The sequence below is a fragment of the Cydia splendana genome, chromosome 6 (assembly GCF_910591565.1).
Source record: "Cydia splendana chromosome 6, ilCydSple1.2, whole genome shotgun sequence".
In the NCBI taxonomy this organism is placed as follows: Eukaryota; Metazoa; Arthropoda; class Insecta; order Lepidoptera; family Tortricidae; genus Cydia; species Cydia splendana.
In genome coordinates this window covers 9944073-9969084 of record NC_085965.1, presented here as the reverse complement: position 1 = coordinate 9969084, position 25012 = coordinate 9944073, and the positions used below count along the sequence as shown (strand labels likewise).

Here is a 25012-nt window from a genome sequence, read left to right as displayed (position 1 = left end):
TCTGCGCTTCAGGTCAAGCCTCAAGGCCAGTTACCCTTTTAGTTAGGTCTCCGCCCAGCCAATTGATATTTAGGACACTGGCCGTAGTGGCCGTGTGTAACACTAATAAACAATGACTAATGCCATTACAGTCGACTAATGCCATTCGTTATAATTATAATGGCTACAGCTTGTAATGGTTTTGAGTATACTACATTTGTATACAAGAATGATTTCGTTCAATAATTTGTTTGATATTTTTCTTTCAAAAATTTCCCTTGTCCTGTACCTAAGTGTCGAAAAGAAAATGTACTGTATAAATTTGTTTGATTTACCATATTTTAAGTTATTTGTTGAGAGTCTCTAATGTTAGATAAGTAGACATTTGTTGCAAAATTTGATAATCCTTAACAACTTTTCAATACCCCGCGCGCGTTTCTTCATATGAAAACCTGAAAGGTAGGTAAGTCTCCCAATAATTTAAACCTTCAGTTACTTTCAGCTCCAACCTACATATAATCCAAACTTTGACATTCAATCCATAACCCATCCAGATTCAAACGCCCAATAATAATTTCTCCGTCGTACAACAGAACGAATAACCGTTACCCAGATTCATAGCTGTATCGATCGCGTCTGCAGCGCTGCACAAACTTAGCTCATGCATACTCATAGTACGTAATAACATATAAACATATGCAATATATGCATTTTATAGGAAAGTAGCCATTGGCCTATATACAGTGGGATAATTCTTACTTTTCATAGTCTACTTTATTTTAGGGGTGATCATTTTGAAATCTTGTTAAGAGAAAGAGAAAAATAATGTATGTTACAAAACTGTTTTTTTTCTACTTATCAAACCAAAACGCTTTGGATAGCCATGTGTCCTAATAATAAGTACTGGCAGAGTACATAAACTACTACTCGTTTAGTAGGTTGAAATGTTTTTCGATTTCAAAAACAACGCAAAATTAACCAAACCGGTCCCCTACCAAGTACCAACCATGAAGTTATCTGCTTCATCGACAAAAAGGAGTTTTATCCGCATCTTCTCAGAACTTATTCTAGTTACAGGCTATCCTTTGCCAGTTTAATTAAGTAGATACACTCATGTCCTTGTGCAAGGATGAACGTAACTTGCGGGGAGCGAAAGTCGACTCCACTTTTATTACGGAGAATTTTGACCGCGGCCCGTCATGCGCAGTTTCAAGGTTGGAATACTGCGTCAGCATTTATTTATTTCGTTAGACTTATTACCCAATAATTGGCAGGTAGAAATGGCACTTAAGAAAAGCTTTTTAAAAGATTCAGTGTGATTTAACTTATGTAGGTACTATATTTAGGCGAAATGTGTACTAAAACTTGTATTTTTTTAATTTAATGGTTGTGGCACCATTGAGAGCGAAGGTGGCCATAGGACCTTTGTAATAAAAGTAATAAAACAATGTATTTTTTATTGAGTTTAGGACTTGTTCAAGGTGTATTGATGAAAAGAAGACGTTCCTTAACAAAAACTTGTTTCTAAAATCCCTTAAGGCACCGCAGCGTTTATTTTGATACCTATGCTATTTTGAGTTCCTGCGCAACTATTTCCTTATTCGCGTGCCACGCGCTTTCTTGAGTAATACTGAAACGCAAAACAGTTCGGATTATTCGTCAGTGAAAGAAACGTAAACATTTCCTTAGGGAAATATTTACGTATATTGGGGCATTTGACCAAAAGGCAATATGGCAGCTACTCGTACCTTAATAAATTGCACAAATCTGTAGAGACTGATGTAGAATATACCTGCTGTTGAATTGAAAGCTAAGATATCATGCCATATAATATAAGACTGCCAGTCTTAGCTTTATATATGAAAAAAATAGAGTCATATATGTAACTCCTGTACCAGAACTATCTGACTTAATAACTGATGTAGTATGGCCATGACAAGTTGTATATAACAGCAATTGTGTACCTAGTATGCATGTAGAACTTTTTCATTTCTCATGCTCTGAAAGAGGGTCATTGTTGTTCTAAAAGGCGTGCAGAACATGATACGTTTCTGCACTAGAGCATTTTAGGTTCCAAGTACGATTTAATTAATTTGTTTACGATAAGCAATTGAAATTTTGGTATAAATGGAATATTTATACAAATTACATTCTGATATTTGACTCCCCATTCCATAAATAACGATACTTTTGCCTAATTGTTAATCGAAAGTACCCTCAAAAAATACTATAAAAATGTACACTTAGTCATGTTTTTAAAAAAACACATGCATTTTACTTTCCTCGTATTCGAAATGAAAAGTAGAGTGTTTAACTCGGGCGAAAAGCATCATTTCAGCCACGGACTATTGGCGCTCTCACTGCGTTCTGCGTTCGAGCGCCAAACTACCTCGGCAGAAGTGAGTGCCTTTCATCCCTTGGTTAACAATCTACTATTGTGTACGGGCTCTGTGGAAATGTAATATCAATTAACGAAATGAAGGACATAATAGAAGCTTTAATAAAATAAAGTAATCAAAATTGGGCATAAAGAGTAAGTAAGAAAATCTATGTTCTCTGTGTATCCCTCTGGGAAACAGGCCTGATCTGGTACCATATTTGCAACATTGTTGTTGGAACAGCCCTATCTGGCTCGCATGTCTGGCGACGGATCGATAGTAAAGGTCGACCGAAGCTAATTTAGCTTTCGCTGTACCTAGCTACAGCACGTATGCTATACAATAACAGCTGTAATTGCAAACGGGCCGCCCAGGTCGGTTACGCGGGCTTACCTTATCGCCCACACGAGTTATCGATCGAGTTGGTATTACACCTGTAACCGGTAAATGTGGACGATAATGTACTTCTTCTTCAAAAATAGCAGCGGTGGTCGTTCAGCTTACATTGATTACTAGACTTGTATATTTAGTCAAAACTAGTCTATCTATCATATTAGTGTAATAAAAAAATACTCTTCGATTAAGCACGTAGTTGAACCTTCAGAGTAACTTTATCATAAGTTTCTAGATATTTCCTGAAGCACTGAAACATAATCGACTCATTCGGAAGTAAAAATAATGATTACTTTGCATCACATTCTCACATTATAGAAGGATCTGCGGGCATATAATGGTCGCATATATTAAAGGTCTTTTTCAATTGGACGCCGTAAAAAGTATAATTTACTCTTTCACGTTGATAACCCACAAGTCCCAAAACAGGTGTTGCTTTGCCATGTCCATTTCTAGATCCACTTAAGGTACAAGGGGACAGTTTTGACTGCGTGGTAATTTGAACTAATAGAAATATCTTCCATGCTTTACATTATTAACTAGAGTGCCATATATGTCAGATAGCGAAAAAGATGTGTTGTGTGTGAGTCTAGTTAATAATGTAAAACATATTTCGATTTGTTTAAATTACCCCGCAGTCTAAATTGCTCCCCTACACCTTACATTAAAGCTTTTAAAAAATATTACTAGCTCTTAATGCATTTCCACGGTCGGGATACATAATTTACTCTACCGAATAAATGGTATTCGTTGACCGCGTGGGCGGAAACGACTCGGGTACCCAGAACTCGCAGAAGCGATCCGGCGTTGTAGGAAAAAGCTTCCTGTTTTATGTAATACCGAATAATACTCTTTGTTGTTACATAACACTAATATCTTATGCGTAATATCCTTCTTAAGTAACATTACACACTACTTAATAAAAGTGCTTATTGCGAGTAATGACCTTCTTTGAAACACCTGTTCAATTGTGGACATAATTAATTAGAAAGACAATCGATTGATACTACATTTAGTATCAACTATTGAACTTGAATTGCCTATTGAATTGAATAGGCCGGTAGCTTGAACATGTCATGCTCGCTTAAAAGTCTTTGCTTACGGTGGCGTCGTTGATCGGGTCGCCACTTTCCCGAATGAAGGTTGAGGGAGGCGATGGCTGAGATACGCGTCATACTCGTGAACGGGTGCTGTTTGTGGAGACTGGTCTGTTTAAGCTTACACGAGCTATTATACTTAGTAACTTTATTTTTATTTATTAATTACAGTGAGACGCCTCATTCTGCTCTCGTATGTTTCTTTTCTCTTAATGAATGTGTTAATTATACAGGATATTGACTCTTGGAGACCCTATACATCTCTAAGGATAATTTGATAAACTATATAATCTTATAGTTCTGACACCTAGAGACATTTACACCTCTAAATATTATAGTTTTTTTTTGTGTTTTGTATCTCTATTTTTTTTATGTAATTCGACATTAAGATACCATATACATCTCTAAGTAATTGTAATACGTTAGTTTGAATTGTTAGTTGTATTTTATAAAATTGTTAATGTCTTGTTATTATTTTTGCTTGTATGTAAATTCAATGTTGACGTGTAAAAGTGCCCTTGTGGCCTATTTGCTGAATAAATGTTGATAGTTGATATTTGAACCAGATTACTACATTAATTGTAAATAAAGGCCATGTTCCTTTTAGCCCTTCTGCGTATTGAAATGATTGGAAGATTGTGAATGATGAATATGCTTACGTTTTTGTCAGCCAGTCCTGACCTGAGGTTATATCAAAGTTAATATTTGTATAAAGCCTGATCAATAATATATGATTACTGTCAATAGAGCGCTGTTATTCTCATGTATACGGTGACAGTTCAGTATATAGTATGAAAATATTAGTTTCAGTGAAATTCCGCAACATGGCGCGTGATCATATATTCCTGGTCAGGCTTTACAAGTCGCGATATTTTAATCTTTTTTTAAACTATCTCCTTCGTCTCACCTTTAGCTCCATTTACTTAAGTAGGCGAGTCCCGACAAGAGAACCGTTTAATTTCGCAAAATAGTACATCATTTGCTGGCTCGTAAGTCCTACGTTGTATCTTAGCCTCTGAGGGCCTACCGGGAAACACGTTCGACGTGTTGCCTCCCTGTCACGCTTACTCACGAATTAACATGTGCGACAGAGAGGCAACACGTCGAACGTGGTTCGCGGTAGGCCTTCTGCACACTAAGGTATGGTAAGGTATGGTCGGACCGGATCGATACAGCGATTGCGAGCACGATGTTTGTTTTATGTATTAAATAATCTTAGTTGTAAATAGTAGTTATGTTGTAACTTCTTGCTGTGTAACTTTTATTTTTTATTTTTTTTTTTCTTATTTGACTATTTGTTTACTGTATGTTATTTCTATGTCTTTTTTCTTCTTGTCTGTTACCTCCCGTGATTCTTCTCACTTGATGGTCTCATCGGAAGATCAGCGCTGGAAGCCACCAGCAACATGCTGAGATGGGACCATTTCGTGGCACTTTAATCTTATTTTATGTTTTCTTTTATATAATGTAATGTATTGTACCGATTGTTTGTGCTTATGAATAAATTAATTCTATTCTATTCTAAGATAATAGCCCAGAACGGAATATAACTTTCTAGTAGTGATGTACCGACTATTGATTTGGCCGACTAGCCGACTAATCGGCGCTCGAATGGCCGATTAGGCTGCCGACTAGTCGGCTAGTCGGCCAGATCATTAGTTTCGTATAATTTCAGGTGAAAAACAATCGTTTTGCTACTTTGGTTGCGCTATTCATCATATTAGCTTATTAGCTAAAAGGTGTTCTCTACAGGTTCAAAGAAATATCACAAGAATCCTCGTTCAATTTCTGTCTTTCTTTTATTTTGCGGACCTGAGCAGACCGTCAGTACAACTTGTAGGAGGTATTTCCAAGGCTCTATTTCCTGTACGTATAGTCCCCAGTTAAGAACCTATCCCCTGTGGTCAGTGTCTTTACGAGCAACGTGCCCTGTTTATAAGTCTCTAAATTTTGCAATAACATTAACAGTTCCCCATGGCTCCACCATTAAACAAAAAACAAAAACTGAATAATAATAAAATCATTTAACTATAGAACTTGGCCATGAAATTACACGAGAATCAGTTGAGCTTGAGATCGTCCTGTAGAGAAAATCACCAGCCTGTTCAACATACGATAACGATCAAACGGTCAATTATATGAACAAAAGTTTTCGTCTGCACCCTGAATAGGTATTTTCGTAAAATAGACATAAAACATATGGCAAATATTGACTGTTGATTTCTTTTTTTTCTGTTTTCTTTCACTAATAAAGTGCCGACTAATCGGCCATTTTTGCCGACTAATCGCCGACTACAAATGTGGCCGGATAGTCGGCTTTCCCGACTAGTCGGCGACTAGTCGGTACATCCCTACTTTCTAGGCTATTTTAACACATACACATTAATCTCTTTCTTATGTTATGACGGTAAATACTCGTAAAAGATGGTTGCTTCTCTCTACTTATACCGGCCATCGCCTAGCGTTTTCGGCTAACTCGTTGAAGGTACCTACAATTCCTTCTATGTAACTAATTGGCATGAAGTGGCGCAGAATAGGGCAGACTGGCGTTCTTTTGTGTCAGAGGCAAGATCCTTTTTGGGTCACTGAGCCAGTGAAGTATAACTAAGTAGGAATTAGTACTCGCTCCACACTGTATATGAACGTATATGATATACTCCGACTGTTCAAAAGAATCCTCGTCTTGAACCATTCCTCGAATTTGTCGACCGCCATAAATAAACCTTTATGATGTTTCGTGTAATTAGCTTTATAACTCTTTAGAGAGGCCTGTTAATTGATTGCTAGTAATAAACCGATACCAGCCGTAAACATAACAACGCGGGAGTTGTTCTGATGCTTTGAATAAAACTTATCGGCGGATATCGGAATATGAGCTACTCGTAAAATAATATACTTGAACCTACAAAAATAGGTCAATAGTTAGTTGGTCCATATTGTTATTCTTGCGGCAAATGATATATTCTTTTTATTACAAAACAACCGGCCAAGTGAGTGTCGGGTCACGCGTAATGGAGGGTTAATAAAGCCATACACCCAAAAGAGCGTACCTTCCCGGCACTTACGTCCTTATAATAAAAAGGGAATATTTTTGACAAAAAAACGCATTAGTGGCTCAAACGATGATAACCGATCATGTTCAAAACAATATTCCAAAAAAATATTTGACATTCGTACAAATAAAACAGAATATATTTAAACGCTATATTCTGTTTTATTTGTTCAAATGTTTTGCATGTCATTATTGGCTTTGTATTTCAGCGATATACACCTATCTTTAAAGAGTTGATACTCAGCAACTGAGCTCTTTTGGTATGCAATGTAACTGACCACCGCCCAGCGCCCACTTAACACCCTGACATCTTAGCTTAGGTACGAAGTATGTAAATGAGTGTAATATAACGTGAATCTATTTTGTCCAAACAGGTCTGAAGCCAGAGAAGCCCCTGCGCCAGCTGGGGATGCCCACTCGAACCTGATGGCCGCTATACGACAGGCCGGGGGCGCAGGTCGAGCAAAGCTGCGGCCGGCTGATTCTTCCACTCCTTCCAAGGTAAGAATTCATTGCTATCTCACAAATTACTGTATAGTGTGACCTGAACTTACGACCAACCAAAAGAGAGCTGTATCTCGGAGACCGTAAATAGGTTTATAAAGTGTATTTCTATTGCTGCAGAACAAATTGTAATAAAGACCCATACAAAAACTTGACCCGGCCTATACAGAATGTATTTAGCAACTTAGAGGAAAGATACCGTAGTCACTTGTGTCTACTGTCTCGTAATTCCAGGTAACGCCGATACATACTCGCAAAAATTGTGTTGAACCGATTTGCGCACCAGTCACGTAGTCTAATAGTGACGAAGATACAAACTATGGCGCGATGTGTGCGTGATGTGACAATAGATACACCAGACTGCTTGTCTGTGGCGCTTTCGCTATAACTTAAGTTCGATAATGTAGTCATTCGATAATAATCAGGATAATGAGCTAAGCTAATGTGCGCGAAAATCGTACATTTTGCTTGAACGAATTAATGACTACGTTGTGACATAGAAATAGATTCTGTGGATATTAAAAAATTCAGATCAATACAATTTATACAATTAGGTACTACAGTTAAGGGTTTAACAGTTGCAGAATATATTTTAACTACAACTTTACTATATCTTCGTAAGGATCTTTCTACATCGAATAAGCGCCGCAACTGCTAAGAGCAGCACCCTCGTGATGGATTGCACGACCAGACGAGGGTATGTCTTAATCATCATAAGGGGGGGTGTGTGGAATCTGTTTGTTTGCGAGGGTTATGTTGTTTTTCGTTTAAGTCGGAAGATATTGATGGGTTTTTTCGAATTGGTAATTTGCGATGTGTCATTGCTGGTTGGTCGGCTTATATTACATTACAGTGGAACCTGGATAATTGCAATCTCAAGGGACCGGCCATTTTTTGTCAATTAACCAGGTTTTTCATTTAAGCAGGTCGTGTCAATTAACGAGGTTCAAAAAATCGTTGTGTCAATTATAGAGGTTTTCATTAATAGAGGTTGCGTTCTGACAAATTTCTTTTATGGAGGTGCAAATAACCATTGAAAGTAGATTTACACGCTTACGTTCTGGGTTTCTGGTCTATATATTGCTTCTGTCTATACTTGCACTTTTACACTACATTAATTACTACTTTATTTTCTTATCATTTGGGTTTAAAAAATTCCCTTGAATTGTAGAAGAAAGTTTTATTAGAATGTAAAAAGCATATACCTACTTTACTTTGTTTCTGATTTAATCAAAACTATTTCACCTACTACAGGCTGTGATAGATACCCAATAAATAAATTGAATTCTGGATGAAGATAAAAATAAAATGATCACTGCTATTAAAATATTGTTTCTGCTGTCTACAACTACATTACTTCAATTACAGAGGTAATAAGTAAGACTCATTTCAATAATAGAGGTAAAAAGAAGAGGAAAAATAACGGATTTTTTTTAGCACAGTGTCAATTATAGAGGTCTTAGTTGCGATGTGGTCAATTACGGAGGCAAAATTACGAAAAGCACTAAAATCTAAATTGCAATTATAGAGGTTCCAAAATTTCAATTATAGAGGCCTTTTGGTCTCAAGGGACCGGGACCGGACTTTTGGTTGCAATTATTGAGGTTTTTCATTTATCCAGGTGCCAATTAACCAGGTTTCACTGTATTTACATTCATACATAGTGGCTTTCTCGATGTCTGTTTTCTTTTGTGACAGTGAAACCAATGTCATTCTATTGTAAAAATGCTGATATTGTATGTTAGCTATGAAATGAACTATAATTATTTTAGCTTTGAAAATTATAGTTCCAATATTATTGGACCAATATTAAGGTGGTGTGAAATCGTAATTCCCAGAGCGAGATCTGTGAATACTTTGTTGTGCGTGATGATATCATTGTTTAGCGTCTAAAATAATTCACTCCTTGTTGGAGGTTATCATGACATTCATGAAATAGATTAAATAAGAAGTCATTACACAATTGTATAGTGATAATATTCCAGATTTAAAGAAAGCTTTCAATTATTTACATGTATTTTTAGCTATTATCGATACCAGAAATACCTACCAGTAATAGATATGAGCGCCGATAGGCATTTAGCCGGCGGCGGCGCGCCGGTCAAAATCGGTCGGCGGCGGCGGCGAATCGGCGGCGTGGCCTTGAAACTCTTGGATTAATGAAGAAATAATTTAAAGTAAAATTTTATCGAAAAAACAAGTTTTTGCTGTAAGAAAGTTATAAATTAAATAAGTGCATTTTTGAATATCATGGATAATTTATTGAATAAAGGTACGAAAATAGTTTTATATAGTATAAACGGTATCGCGCGGCATCAGAGGCGGTTTTAATCTTGGCGAGGCTCTGGCGGGAAGATCTTTGCGAGGGGCTTATCTTTTGTGCTAAGTAAAAAGTAGCGGATTGACTGTATCATCAGGGAAACAGTCATTGTTGTCAGTCCAAAGAGCCGAAATGAGGAAAATCAAGCTCCGTCATTAACCAAAATCGGTCCAACATAACCGATTTACGTCAAAAAGTGAGACCCGAGGGCAAGCTCCACCTAACACCGAAGACCTGATTCCGACGCCTTCCCATGCGAGGCCAGAGGCTGAGCTGCAAGTAATAATACAGCTTTGAATCGAACGCCAAGTGTGAGCTTGGGTGACGGCCGAATGCCTGGAGTGCCGATTGCGGCGCGCTTCTGTGCGAGGCCGAACGCCAAGCTGCAAGAAAGCAGAGCTTGGAATTGAACTAGTGGTCCAGTGTAAGCAAGGTCGATAAAGTCCGAGGCCATAGTGTTAAAGACCTGGAGCTTTCCTGCAGACGCATTCATGCGAGACCAAAGGCCGTGTTGCAGCGGAGCTAAGATCGGACAAAAACCAATAGGTTGATAGAGGCCGAAAGTTGAGCTCCAAACAGGGCCGAAAACTTGGAGGTTCAGATAGCGGTTTACTTCCATGCGAGCGATGCGAGGCCAAAGATTGAGCTGCGAGAGAGCAAAGCTTGAAATTTGAACAATGGCCAATTTTAAATGAGACCCGGTACAGTTTCCGACGCCCTTCCGTGCGAAGCCAACGGCCGGAACTTTGGACGTGAAAACGCTTAATATCTGAAACGAACCCCTTTTTGCACCTTTTAAAAACATTCAACCATGTTTGCAATGATTAATTTCGCTGTGAATGACGGATGAGCTAACCAGCTGGCAAAATTTGTAATTTCAATGCCCTAAAACTAGTAGCGCAATTAGCAGACAGAAGAATTTACCATCGATATTTTTGAATTATATGGACCTATAATATCTATGGAATGTATATAAGCTATTCGGAGTGGCGCCGTTAAAGATCTAAACTAGATAAAATATATATTATCTGATTCTGAAAGTAGTAGTATCTAACAAGGTCACGCCGATGCCACGCCGATAGCGCAGTGTCGGCGGCGGCGGCGCGAAAATTTGGTCGGCGGCGGCGGCGCGCCGGCGCGGCGCTCATATCTAACCAGTAATAAAATTAGTAGGCAAAGTATCCAGTTTTTCCACAACAGTTACGCTTCAGCTTTCAAAGGTTAAAATAAGGTTTAATGTTGAATATGCCATAATGTTAAGAATTGTCAACTATATTACGCTCCAAATATTACAACTTTGTATCTAACTAACCTTATTAAGCCTTTATAAGGCAGAGGGAATATATTCCCCACCTGATTTTGCACTTTATTCCAAAGTAATAGGGTTCAATTTTGCATAATTTCTGGCCTTATAAAGGGTTAATATAAAGACTTCAAAACCTCTAGGCTCCTACACGAAACCAGAATCGCACAAAGCGCCGTTATGTCTAGACGGGACCTAGGATATCGTAATGTGTAAAGGTGACCCGATGGAGAGGTTATGTAGAGGTTAAATCTGTGTTAATCTGTTAACTATACTTTTGTGTTAAAAGTAGCGTTACCCACGACTTTGTCCGTTCGTCCCACATTGATTCCCCATGTTATTCTCTTAGTCGGGAAATAATATTCGGTATTTATAAACAGCTATTACCTCTTATTATTTAATCCAGATTAGCTAATTCAACTTATCAGAATTTATAAAATAATATATAGGTACTTATTTGCCTAATTTCATAAAATCTAACTAAACAATAAAAACTTTATAATATTGGTAGAGTAATTATATTTGCTAGCTTTATTTAAAGTAAGTATAGCTAACAATCAAAACGTTAAGAAAAAATCTTTTTTATGTAACTTTATGCGCAAACAAAACATTGATTCCACCACGTTAAACATTCCACCGTTTCTGTCTATAGATGTTGGTACTTAAGAGCTAACTCTTATGTTAGATAGAAGGAGCGCCATTAAACATTGACAAATAAAAAGTTGCGAAAGATAAACATGCTACAGCGGATACTGGGAATCGAGGTTTTATGCCAACGGCTAATTCTGTGGTGATACGGCCGTATATTGCCACTTTAACTTGATTATCTGATGATGAGCTTAACGTGAGATACGTTAGTTTAAAAAGAATACCAAATGTGTTATATTATTATACCCAGATATGAAACCGACGGACTGTAACGGTTATTTCAATTTTTTTTAAACTAAATAGGTTTCGCCGACGTTTATCAATACGTTCCGTCGTAGGTACTTTCCTCTGCAAAGGATAATAGTAAAATATATGTAAGGTATAAGAATCCCGGGGCCCACAAAGTCAGCTAAAAATGGCATTGTACTCATAATTATATACTGTCCCATCATATATATAAAATTGAAAAACCAGAACGGGATAAAAAACGAGGGAAGAAGCGAGATGGCGCCTTACAAATTTCTAAAAAAGTTTTTGACACGTTTCTCGAATACGACGCACGTATGGTAAGAAAAACCTGTTCCAATCATTTGTCTACATATGGGAATAGAACTAGAGCATAAAAACTATCGCTTCCGATGCGTATTTAATTTACAATAAGGGAAAGAAATTTTCATAACAATCTTCATTTTACGACATCGGCCATTTCTCGGCAACTCTCGGTTGCTTTCGTTTGGCGGTGCTACAGATTAGACCAAATAATCCGTAAGTTAAAGTAAACTAAATTATGTTTGTCATGTTGGTATACAGGTATTTCTGAGTTTTTTTTACACGAAGTAAAATAAAAAGTGCTGTCAACCTCAACCTTAGTCCATACTCTATAGAGCCCATACGAGTGATTTATGTCATATATGACTTATCATTCTTATCAATCAAAGTAATTACTATATTATTATTATCAATTTGTATTTTGTTGTTTTAAATTTATTTTTGAGTTATATTATTCAGATTGACTTTCACGGCTTCGGCAAACATTGCCATTCGTCCGGGGAACGGGCTAAGAATGCTGAGATGGGCCAAAAATACAAAGTTGATAGTAAGTTATGTAGGTAGGTGCATGTTCAGATATTATTGAGCGACCTGATAAAAATAAGCAAATGTACAGTCAGCAGTCAGCCAAATATCGTAATATAATTTTGTTGCCATAGAAATAAGGATGTGGTCCGATATAGTGGCGAAATATTGAGAGACAAAAGCGGCTAAATTCAGTGGTGGCTCGGACACTTAGAGAGAATGGGAGAGGATCGTGCCGTGAAGAGAGCGCAGGTACTTGGGACAACAAAATGGGAGACGCCCGAGTGGACGTCCTAGGTACCGCTGAAACGACGTAGTTGCTCAAGACCTGCTCAACCTCGGCCATGCCGACTGGCGAGAGCTATCGCAAGACCGAGAGGACTAGACTACCTATGTTTGTATGAAAAGGCGATTCGTCGTCGGTCGTCCATATTCGTCTTAAGGAGAAAATTAATCTAATGAACGTTTTTGCAACTAGGCTTATAAGAACAAATAATAATTTTATCTTGAAACAAGTTTTAAATAAATACGTGTAGATGAAAAAATACAATCTTGCCTTTTATCAAATCACATCATTTTTTGACAAATTTGCGAATTGAGTTATCCAAATAACGGCTACAAATAAGAAATCCCTATCACAGTTTTAAACCATGGCAGGGTTGAATACATAATAATGTCGGTATTTAACTATACATAAGACGAACTCTTTATTTCATTTACGCGAGCGGAGCTGCGGGCCCGTCTAGTATTATTATGTTTTCTAATCACTGGATTGTCATACGTCAACTTTCGATACCCAAGTTACCCAATGTTACTATTCTTTGTTTGCTTTCTACGTCAGCTGTCAAATTCGAAGCCCGAATTGTCTTAGACGTACCTAAAATCAACGAATCTTTACCTCTGTGAATAAAAAACTTACGCTGTAAATAAAACCCTATAACCAATTAATTACCGCACAAAAAAGCAAATGGGTGAATCTTAATCCCTAAAGCCTGTTTCGAAGAAGGATTAACGACGCAATTAACGTTTTGCGCGCTAATGAGGCTCGACCGATGCGGCCGGTAATTGATATGTCAATTATCGACACGTGCCCGTATAGTCCGAGCGCGAATTCCGTACAATTTCGAGATGAGGAAGTGGAAGATGTGCGTTGCGCCATGTACTGAGCGCGGGATTGAAAGGGTAAACGGGAATCCCCTCTAATTCATCGGATCTCGTGCGTTACGGATATGTTTCTTGGTTTTCTGACGGTTCATAAGTAGTTACTGGCTTAGCAATCACTAGGTACAGCTATTCACAATCGGACGTCAAATCTGACCGTTAAGAGACGATTAAACCAACCTCACTGATAAATATAATAAATTAAGTAATAAAAAACCCTCCGTCTTAAATATAAGTTCAGGAAGGAAAAGTGTATAGCGCTTGAACTGTCTTACCCAGAGAAAACACTAAGTCACACGATATATTTCCATCATAAAAAGTGGCAATGAAAACAGATAGAATAAGGAGAAAACACCTTGCCTACCTATAGGTTCCGTGAAGTGCATTAGTAGAATTAAAATTAAAGCGAGAATTCGATTAAATTGTTTTTACTTCCTCAATTTCTTGGTACAGTTCTCTACGAGAACAATTGAACTTGAACTACTATTTTCTAATAATTAATTAACAATTGGAACGCAAGTTAGTGATGATTATGAACTTATGATTAATGATAATGACGAATAGGCCTGTTGCAAGTAACAAAGAATCATGGAAATAATGGTTTCAACGAAACATATATATTAATATGTTTCTAAAAAATGGCCCAATCTCAGTATAAACTGAAGGATTATTAATATATTCAATAAAATAAAAGTGCATAATTCTCCAATCGGCCATTTTTACTGAAACGCCAATCAGAAACGTTCCAAACAGTGACGTCATCAATCCATAACATATTTCTTAGAGCAACATAGACAACCTCATTGACCGAAATCTATACGTGGGCACCAAAGAGTTCGAAAGGTGCAAAAAAAATGTTATTTCGCCACTAAATCTTTATTACGTCCAAAAAATATTATTACACGATATAAAGTAGATATCTATTTGTTATTATTTAAATAAAATGCTAAATAATACGATATTTCAACAACAAACTTTTTTAATTATTTGGCGGAATGGAACTATCATTGCCATGTTGGCTGTCGTAACTAGAAAAAAATAAAAATTAAAAAGTAAAACCGGCGTTCGGTGATTTTCACTCAAAATTTACATGTATCTAAATAATTCATCTTAAACTGCAACCGTGTGAGAGTTTTTGTGTAAAATGAGTTATTGTGATAAATTTTTGTAATGTATTTATTATCCCTAATCGTAATATATGGTGCTGAATTAACAATATCATTCGGATTCAAGGGAAATTCGTAACTGTAAGTATGTAAACAATATCTACCACCCTACCACCAACTAAATGATGACGTCACAAATGGCATGCGAGGCGTTTTCGCGCGAAGTTTAAACTAGCTATAATAAAATGCAATTATCTATGTTAAATCTTATGAGTATAACTGAAATATAGTGTTTTTCGGAACTAATACAAGTGTACCGACGATATTAAAAGGGTTTTCAAAATTTGTCATCAGGCCTATTGTAAAAGTTCAAGTTTGCATGGCACGACCTTCCCTTAGATCACGCAATAGCCTGCGCCCACGAGAACTAAACTGTAACGTTGATCAATTAAGGTTCAATTCTCCTAATCTCCAATTAGTTGCATTGAATTATTCTGTACAAAAATGCAAGCGTAGTCTAATTTACGAGTAAATATTTATGGCGTTATTCATAAACGTCAGCAAATCAATAATGAGCCGTTGATAATGGTTTGTCCTTTTATCCATCATACTTCATCATTTGTGTTTATAGGAATGAAACAAAATTTGACATTGACAGAGGGGGGGTTATATTTCAAGCTACCGTGATCGTTTACTCAATTTAAGAAAGGCCTCCGGAGAGATCTAGGACCCGAGATAAGTCGCCAAGACTGATTTTATCTACTGAGCTAAATACACTCACTAGTACCCACACCAGTACCTAATGAATACGGGTCCCTTTTTCACAAAGCTGCCGTTTTCATGTAATTGCATATGAGTGTAATCTTGTAGGAACACTGAGAAAAAATAAAAAGAGGTAATTTTTCGGTAAAGGTGCCATTGAAAACAATATTGTTATCTGTGATAAGCAAATATTAATTTAAAAAAATTGAGGTATACGTAAATTATGTTATGGATGGACCATAATATGTACCTATGTATGTGCTTGCCAATTAGCACTAATTGCATTCTATTTAGCACTAAACATATAAGTACATATTCGCTGAAACAGGTGAGGTAATCGAATTAATTAAGCTAACGCTTAGCTTACTAATCAAGCTCAAAGCTAATTTTCTGTAACCCACTCGTTAAGTCGTTATTAAATCAAATACGTATGTATTTATAAAAGCCGGGCTTCTATCTTATTGTACAATGTATAAAATTGTTACCAACAATTGCTACCAACAATTTTATACATTGTACAATAAGAAAGTCGGCGACTAGTCAACTTTATGGCAACTGTGAGCTTAAGGACCCTTTAGGTAAGAAACACCACAAATTATTATTTTGTATAAATTGTCAACATTACCTACTCGTATCTGACCCGTGGAAATTAATTCAATTAAATTTCAAAAATTCAGTGTTAGAATGTGCGAGAAATCATTGTCTCAACTTTCAAATATTTTATTCATTTAGATATAAATACCGAGATATGTCCTTTCCAGCTTACAAATATTGCAGCAAGTTATAAATATGATATATTATCAAAGTTTAAATAAAAAAACTCGGCAGAACACGAACCTTAAGATGCCATCTTGGTTTTCCAGTAAATGCTAATCTAGTATGTAATTACTTAAAACTACGAAGAAGTTGGATGTTTATTTTGAAACTTGATAACGGCCTGCGTGGTACATTTTCTGATAAATTCTTAGAATGGTTAAATAAAAAGAAGCCTCGGTAAACTGGTTTGCCTTAAGTTTTTGTTTGTACTGATAATTTTATTATAGTAGTTTGAATTAATTAACGCAATATAAGTAGACACATTTTCTAAGAACGAGGTTGTACAAATATAGGTTTTACTGAAATTTTAATATCTTCCCGAAAATTTAGAAATCGCTGTGCACGCATTTTTGGTAGGCAATCGCAGTGCCGTTTAATTTGAACTATTCAAAACAAATATTATGAAATAGTTCAAACTGTGGTTATCTTTTTCAAAATCTTTATTCCTCTGAAATAGGGCTCGTAATTTCAAAGACTCTTTTATAGTTTCTAATAACCCCCACTTCCTCTTTTACATTTAATACCCTGTATAATTATGTTGCAGTGAGACCCAGTCTTAGGTTAGTGGCCTAACTATCCCTCCTCTTACACTACCTAGTTACACTTACTTCGGTATACCAACGGCGCGTTGACCATCAAGTGACATGTTAAATTTATCGTCATGATAATGCCTTCCGTATCCTCGAGCCGAGTAGTTGGAAGACAGGATGCTGTTATCCCAGCGATAAATAACTACAGTGGGATTATTCTCATTATTGATAAAACAAATGGTTTCTGACTTACAGAGATATCATCCGACTTCTCGCAAACACGCAACATACCGTATAAATGAATTTAGTTTTCTACACTTTTGAACATGTTTTCCTTTGGTACAGGTATTTTACGGGTATTAAGGCGTACTAGGGTGATGATGACGACTGATGATATCGTGTCTACGTCATGCCTTTTTTACCAAACAGTTTAGCAACCTTATTAGTCTTCTAAAAAAGTTTATTTTTGAATGTTAGTTATCTATACAGAAAATACAATACAGAATCGAATTCCATGGCTTTAAGCCCTCCTGTTGCACAATGTCGTTGTACAATAAAATGACAAATAAAGATTACGCAAGCTGAAAATGGACCAATGTCATAGTTACATGACCCCAGGTACCTGTCGGCAAAAAACTACCACAACCCCGACGACGGGTCGCTGACACACATTTAATGGATGAACCTTAATGGTCCGGAAACTATTAGTGCTAAATACCAGATTAACGTCCGAATGATAACGATTCCTTACCTGCCGTGAACCCTGCCGAAGCAGATGGCTTGAGACTTGTAAGGCAAGGAATATTTAACAAAACAGTCCGTTCAAATATCGATCTAAATGACTAAGTAAAAAGATTGAAATACTCTAAGCTTTGACTGTTTTTGGTCATTTCAAATAATTTCTACAATTTAGTTGTAGAGGCGTGTGAAATAAGAGATCTGAAAGGATGGATTTGTGAGATACATGAGATGTACTTACTTCAAATCCACAAAAACTTGCAAAAGAACATTGGACTAGTAGTGTTCCGGGTAACTATTGGATTCATTTTGTAACGGACTCTAAAAAATACTTAAAACGTAGTAGAGTTACTTATAGACATAGTTTTACGTTTGACTTGTAGTGTCAAACTCTTGTCATTTGTCGTAGGCTTTTGTCCCTTTAGCATAAGCAGAAGTTTGATTTATTAAGTTCCTTCAGTCCTGAATTTTATATCGTATTGGCTGAGAAGGTCGCCTTAACAAGTGAACTACTTTCTACTATTTATGTATCAGGTCTTAGGCGCTATAAATCATTAAAGATAGATCCCACTTCCGTCCAACGGTTCAACCCATCCGACATTGACGGGATCAGAGGCGGAGCAGCTTTAACCTAGCAATAGTTCCTACAACTATACTTATCGCGCATCTCCTACCTCAAGTGTATATAATTACATGCTCCGAGGAAATTGCGATAATTGACCGCTTCTAGGAAGGGCAATAATGGCCCTTGATAACGTAACAATGATAAATGGTATCAGCATTTCCCATTGTACAATTCGCGCCAGAAATATCTATTCATTACTCGCCCTATTACAATTGAATAAGGTGCAGGAGAGTAAACATAACTATGACGTCGTCTGTGCAAACTGCCCACGTGGACAGACGTTATTTTGCTTGTGTTTCAAAAGAGTTTATGTTAGTAAGAATATCTAGTCGCTTAGGACGTTGTGTTCAGAGGCGTTCCTTTCGTAAACAAAGTTGTTTATTAGGCATTATCCTTGTTTGTGTCTAGATATATAATTAGAAATTGCGATCGAAATTGACGTTACATTGTCGGATTATAGTTGACTCACATAGTTTTTGTAAATGGTAAGGAGGAAATTAGAAAGTTTCATAACTAACTTTCAAAAATGCCACAACACAGTCATTATTTTTTAGTTAAGATAAGTTTGCATATGCAGAGGCAGGCGTTTTTAAATGGCGCTTCATCAAGGGACAGCCTACTATGCATATTATTGTGTATGATCGTATACCATAAACAACGGAAGATAATGGTGTAGTAGACGTTGAATGTATAATTCGTGTGCGTTTTCCTTATTTGCCTGTAAGAGGCATTAAGCATTCGCTAGAAAATTATCTGAAGATAATTTTATGACTCAGTAGTGTAATCAGTTTACAACATTGTATAGAAAATCATTACTTGCTCCTGTAGAGTCCTTATAGGACTCTACAGTTCCCATTAGATTTTATGTATTTCATATACTTTGTACAATTTTTGCGATATTTTTGTTATAGTAGGTTTTGTTATCACAATTACTCGGGATGACATAAAGATTCCAACGATACCTATAACTATAAGTAACACCTAAATCGGTGCAGGCATTTAATTTATCTGTTACGGCAGAACAAAGAAACTTACACACCCACATACAAACATGAACCCTGAAAACAATACATTCCATTTTTTGGGGAGTCGTGTAAAATGGCGAACTTGGTATCTATTTTTTTTTTTCATTTGACTCTGCGAATATTAAATGTAATCATAAATATAATTTCTTGAAAGCCTGCCAAGTTAGGTTGTTAATACTTTTGTTTATGTCTAAAATACTCCGACGAGACCCATTTGTCCAGACGGCGTCTAGAGAAAGCCATTATGTTCCGAATGTATAATATGTTTGCTTCACACAGATACATTTGGAGACGATAAATTGAGAAATGTAATGTTATATTTAGGTTTTCGCTTGGCTATACAATCATACATTACAGTGCCGTCTGTTTCAAACCTCTTTGCTAGACCGAATTGTGATAGATATTACGTAAGTACCAAAAGTGTTACCAAAATTCCTACTCACTTGATATATGTAAGTATTATATTAAACTATACATATATTATATTGCCTAGGTAATAAAGGTGACGGCCGGTAACAACAGCTATTAAAAGCAATTTGTTTATAAATGGTATGATTTACATCTATTTAAATTCTGTACCTACGAGTATATATATACCTACTAATTTTCCTTTCAAATATTTACCACGATATTTCCCCGTGCTGTCGTAATAAATTTTCTTATGAATTAATTTTATTATAAGCGCCGTCTCGTTCTGCTTTTAAATAGCCCTTCAATGAAGATCATTGATTCTGGAGGTAAATAGCAGTCGTATATTATCCAAAGCCAAGAACTATCGCAATAGTATTTCGGAACACAATTTATAAAATAAACTGCCTCCACCGGCACGAATGTTAGGCCAGTCTTATTGTATCGGACAACAGTACACAATTTAGTGGGTGGGTAACAGTTAACATCCATGGAATTGTTCTTTGTTGGTTTTCTACGGAAGCTGTCCGTTCCAGGATATCGTGCCGGGGATAACAGTCAAATTGTAGTTGATCATGACTCATTACTGTTCAAATGGTGCTTTATTCAAACTGTTTACACCGTTTTGTCAGTAGCTACGGCAAATGCGCCGTACAAATAACTACATGTTAGATAGTACTTTGGGTTTTGCTTTTTTTTATGAAGATAACCCTTAAAATCACACGTGAATTTACTTCAATGAGCTCTAATGCCTTAAGACGAAACAGGAGCTGAGTTTTAAATATTTTAGGTAAATATACCCGTCTCGCTAACGGAAGCGGCACCTAAAAGTAGTGCGATAAGGACAAGGCGAAAAATCCTGCGTAAAAATCTCAAAAATCGAGGTTTCGTACTCCCCTGTTTCCTCCTCCAAAACTTAACCAATCGTAACCAAATTTGGAAATCTAAATGATTATGAAATTATCTGTGTCGGACCGTTTTGCTTTTTTGGCTAATTGATATCAGTTTTGAATGCCACGCCTCTCATTGCGGCATAGTCAATTAGGCCAATTTGGCCATTTTTGAAGGGCTCTAGCGCCTTAAAAAACAAAAATATCAAAAAAAGCAAAACGGTCCGACACAGATATTGACAATATTAATCTGTGTTGAAAAAATCATCGCTCTAGCTTCAAAAACCACGTAGGAAAACGAGGAGTACGTTTGTATGGAGAAATGACCACTCCCGTTGGCTCTTAATAAAGGTTTAAACTAAGTACTTGATTATTAAACTTAGTCGATAGTTCAAAACATCCAGTGTTTGAAGTATTTGACACGTTTTAAGTCACAAGTCATAACTCTTTTGCAAGACGAAATAGTTCGTGGAATTTTTCGATTGTGTTACACATATGATTAGGCCGGATTACTCAATTTGAGAGGAGCAAATGCCCTAGCTGCTCTGCTGATCAGTTGAAGGCCACCTCTTAATTATATTACATATTATGGTTTTCGTCCATGAACTTACAATGTGCAAGTTCATGGACGAAGACCATAATATGCAATATTTAATCTTTCCCTAGATACTTTTCCTGCGCTACGAGATGGTAAAATTCCCTGTTTTGCGTATTTGTCATTACCTGTACACATTATATAAATAACAATCAATCTTAAGTAATTCATACTTAATTACGTACACAAGCGTAACAAGCGATTTAACAGTTTTAATATTTATATATGTAGTCATTATTACTTAAATTTAAGGGTTGCAGGTGCCACAAGTGTTTATACAATTTGTAAGCTGCTTGAACTTTAAAGGCTCGGTTATTCCAATAGTCAAAATTATAGTCAGATATTTGCACCCCGCCCACACCGAGCGTAGACCTTTGATTGGCCCGCCTTTCATCTATTTTCCTCTTGTTCTTTAGGCACATTCAGCGTTGACAAAGGATGGAATTCCGTAGCCGTTCACGTCCCGCGGCGACTAAAGCTCGCCAGAACCGTGTCTAATCCCATTCTGTCACGAATCAATCCTATTCTCAAACTGACATAGAGTACTTTATTGCTATATTCAACCTTGTGGCACGCAAATAAAGAGTACATTTGTGTAAATAACAAAAGCGTGTCTAATTAAAGGTCTTTTACTGGCAATAGCCAGTGGTTTTTATCGAGTGTGTTATTGACCGATATTGTATCTTATCATTCCTTACGTACTTACACGTTTCCGCGTAAATATTTTGTAAAAAATAACTCTGACTTAACAAAGGGCAGGTTTTATATTACTATACTTCGTACAGTCGCCAACAGACATCGCGAGGCGTTAGAGTCCGTGTTCAGATCTTTTAGAGCATTTTGGCCGCTATATATCTGAAGGCGAGTGTACTTACGCAATATTTGCGATTTTTGACATTGCTTTAAAGTGACGATTATACAATATCATATGTACGTGTCAAGATTAAGTAACGCTTACGTTATTTGTTAACGTAATCACTGCATATTTTAACTTTGTGAAGTTCGGGTCAAACGCAAAATCGTCACCTTACCAACAACTTCAATAATCTTAAATGTCTTTATAATATGATGGAGAAAAGACTACTATAGTAGTAATTTCACCTAGGCTCGAGTTCACAAAGATTTGTAAGCATAGTTTTCGCCATTAACGGAGTATGTGCCTTCGGATTTAGATATTTATAGCTCAGGATTATTTCTATGGCGATTGTACTGTCCGGCATAAAAGGAATGTCTTTAGCGCTGAGTTATCTCAATGGCGATTGTGATGTCTACCATAAAAACGGCCAGGTTTCGTTTCAAATTGTCAGATAGTCGAGCAATAAGAAGTATGGCCAACTCCCAGTGTCAGTGAATAGTTAAGGCACTTTAGGAGCCATAAGCGCACTTATGAATAATTACCATTCAATAAACACTTTGGTGTACAAATATGTTTATGGTTAAACAAAGCAAGTCACTATTTTTTTTTTATTATCTCCAAGTGTATTCACAGCTATTTTAGACCAGCGGTCGGCAACCGGCGGCCCGCGGGCCGAATTGCGGCCCGCGAGCCACCCTGGATATTTTCTATGTAATATTGACAAACGACAATGTCTGATAAAGTCATAAATATTAAAGTTAAAGTGCGGCCCGGGACAACTTCGTTAACTACTATGTGGCCCTTGGCTGCTAAAAGGTTGCCGCCCGCTGCTTTAGACAATGCACGTTTATCTTAAGCACAATAAAGAGGAATCGAGGAGGAAACGTTCATTGGCAGCTAGAGGGTGCTTGAGGCGGCAAATGACTTGAAATTACTTTAACATCCGGCCCTGATTGGATAATAAGCTGACAAGAGATAATATAGACACACAAAAGCGCATTATTTGCACGGCTGTGGCTGTTCACTCGACTTTTGCACACATATTATTTGGCAACTTGTACGAATCGGAATATTTTATATCATATATAGAACAGTTCAAGCTACTGCACAGAAGATCCACGATTCCCGTGTTCCCCTGACATATAAATCTTTCTCTTTCGGTCTGCCGTTTATTACCGGTTCTTCATGCAAAAAACTAAATTTACTCTGCTTGCCCACGTGAATATTTGTAACACAGAAGTCAATTCTTTCATACTGTCTAGTCCTAATGTTGGTAATTTTTGGTACTTATAAGTACAGTTGGATAGTTGACAGGGAACGGTGTTAAACTCACGCAATATAGGTACGCTATGTGTGAGTAGAACTAGTTTCTGCAAGTGGGGAATATTAGAAACAGCGAAACGAAGCTCTAATCGTCCAAAAGCAGAGCGATCATCAAATTTGCAACTACAAATACAAATCCTCCGTAGACCGCCATAAACACAGGCACGACCTTCACAAGGGCGATCAATTTGCTTGATTAACACGTGAATAATAATTTAATGGAACACAATGCGGTACGAACGATACCTATATGCATGGCGTGATGCCTGATGCCAGTGATGCCCCAAAGTATAAGTATATATTTAATTTGCAATGTTAATGAGCCTTTAATTTTAAAATCTGACCATGGAACCATAACCAGTTACCATAAATTACAAATACATACATAGAATATTGGAGTATACTAGGTAGGTAGGTATCGACCGTACGTTTTCCTGATGGACACTTTCGCTTCCATGTTTGAAACGTACATCCTTATTTATGGCTTTAAGTTTCTGGGCTTTGTTTTTAGTTATATGTAAAAATTAGTGTCCGACCGAAGGTTCGGTTTCGGTTTCGGTTTCGGCCAGTTTCGGCCAAAAAAACATGTTTCGGCTGGAGTTTCGGTTTCGGCCAAAAACCGGCCGAACCTTTCGGCCGGGCCGAAACTTACGAAATGGTTGGGGAATAAGTATGACAATATTAATACCATACATATACTGATACTGATTCATGTATAGGTACAGAAATTAATTGGTTTATTATAAAATACAATTCCACTAATGAGGGCGCCACTGGACGGTCGGCGCAGTCTTAAGAGGCTGTCAATACCTATAACGCGCACACTGTCTAATTGTATCGGAGTGAATGAGATAGCACTGTCGCATGTTACTGGGCCCTGGGCAAGAGAATAATAAGAAAACTCATCATCTTCCTCGCGTGATACCGGAATTTTTGCCGAGCCGTGGCAATGGGAATGGGAGCCTGGGGTCCAATTGACAACTAATCCCAAGAATTGGCGTAAGCACTAGTTTTTACGAAAGCGACTGCCATCAGATTGATATTCTAACCCAGAGAGTAAACTAGGCCTTATCGGGACTAGTCCGGCTTCCTCACGACATTAGAACCGTTTAATGGTGATTTTAAGCAGGGCCGGATTAAGCATGTCGGGGCCCCCAGTATCAGGTCGGCCCGAGTGGAACGATGTCTTTTTCGCTCTTATTCATTCACTTATTCAGTTATTTTCCTACATACCTCTAATGGCAAATTTTAAGCGAGGCTAAAGGCTACGCTCAACTAGTGCCGCAAAGTTGATTTTCTCAATAGTTTATATTTTGCGAGGCTGAACAGCTGATAATTGATTAAAACGAAGAAAAAGCTCTTAAAAGTGTCCCCAGTACAGTTTATCATACGAATGCTCGACCTTAGCCTCACTTTTTACCTCAATTTA

The 25012-nt window shown here is 37.1% G+C and overlaps 1 protein-coding gene across 2 annotated transcripts in view; it reads left to right on the top strand.

The window, feature by feature from the left end:
* The window catches only part of LOC134791369 (WASH complex subunit 1-like), a 43579-nt gene that overhangs the window by 15803 nt on the left and 2764 nt on the right, over positions 1-25012 (top strand). For both annotated transcript variants that reach the window (XM_063762379.1, XM_063762378.1), the window contains exon 5: positions 7274-7400. In XM_063762379.1, coding sequence (XP_063618449.1) covers positions 7274-7400 — 127 coding nt within the window. The remainder of the gene's footprint in view (positions 1-7273; positions 7401-25012) is intronic.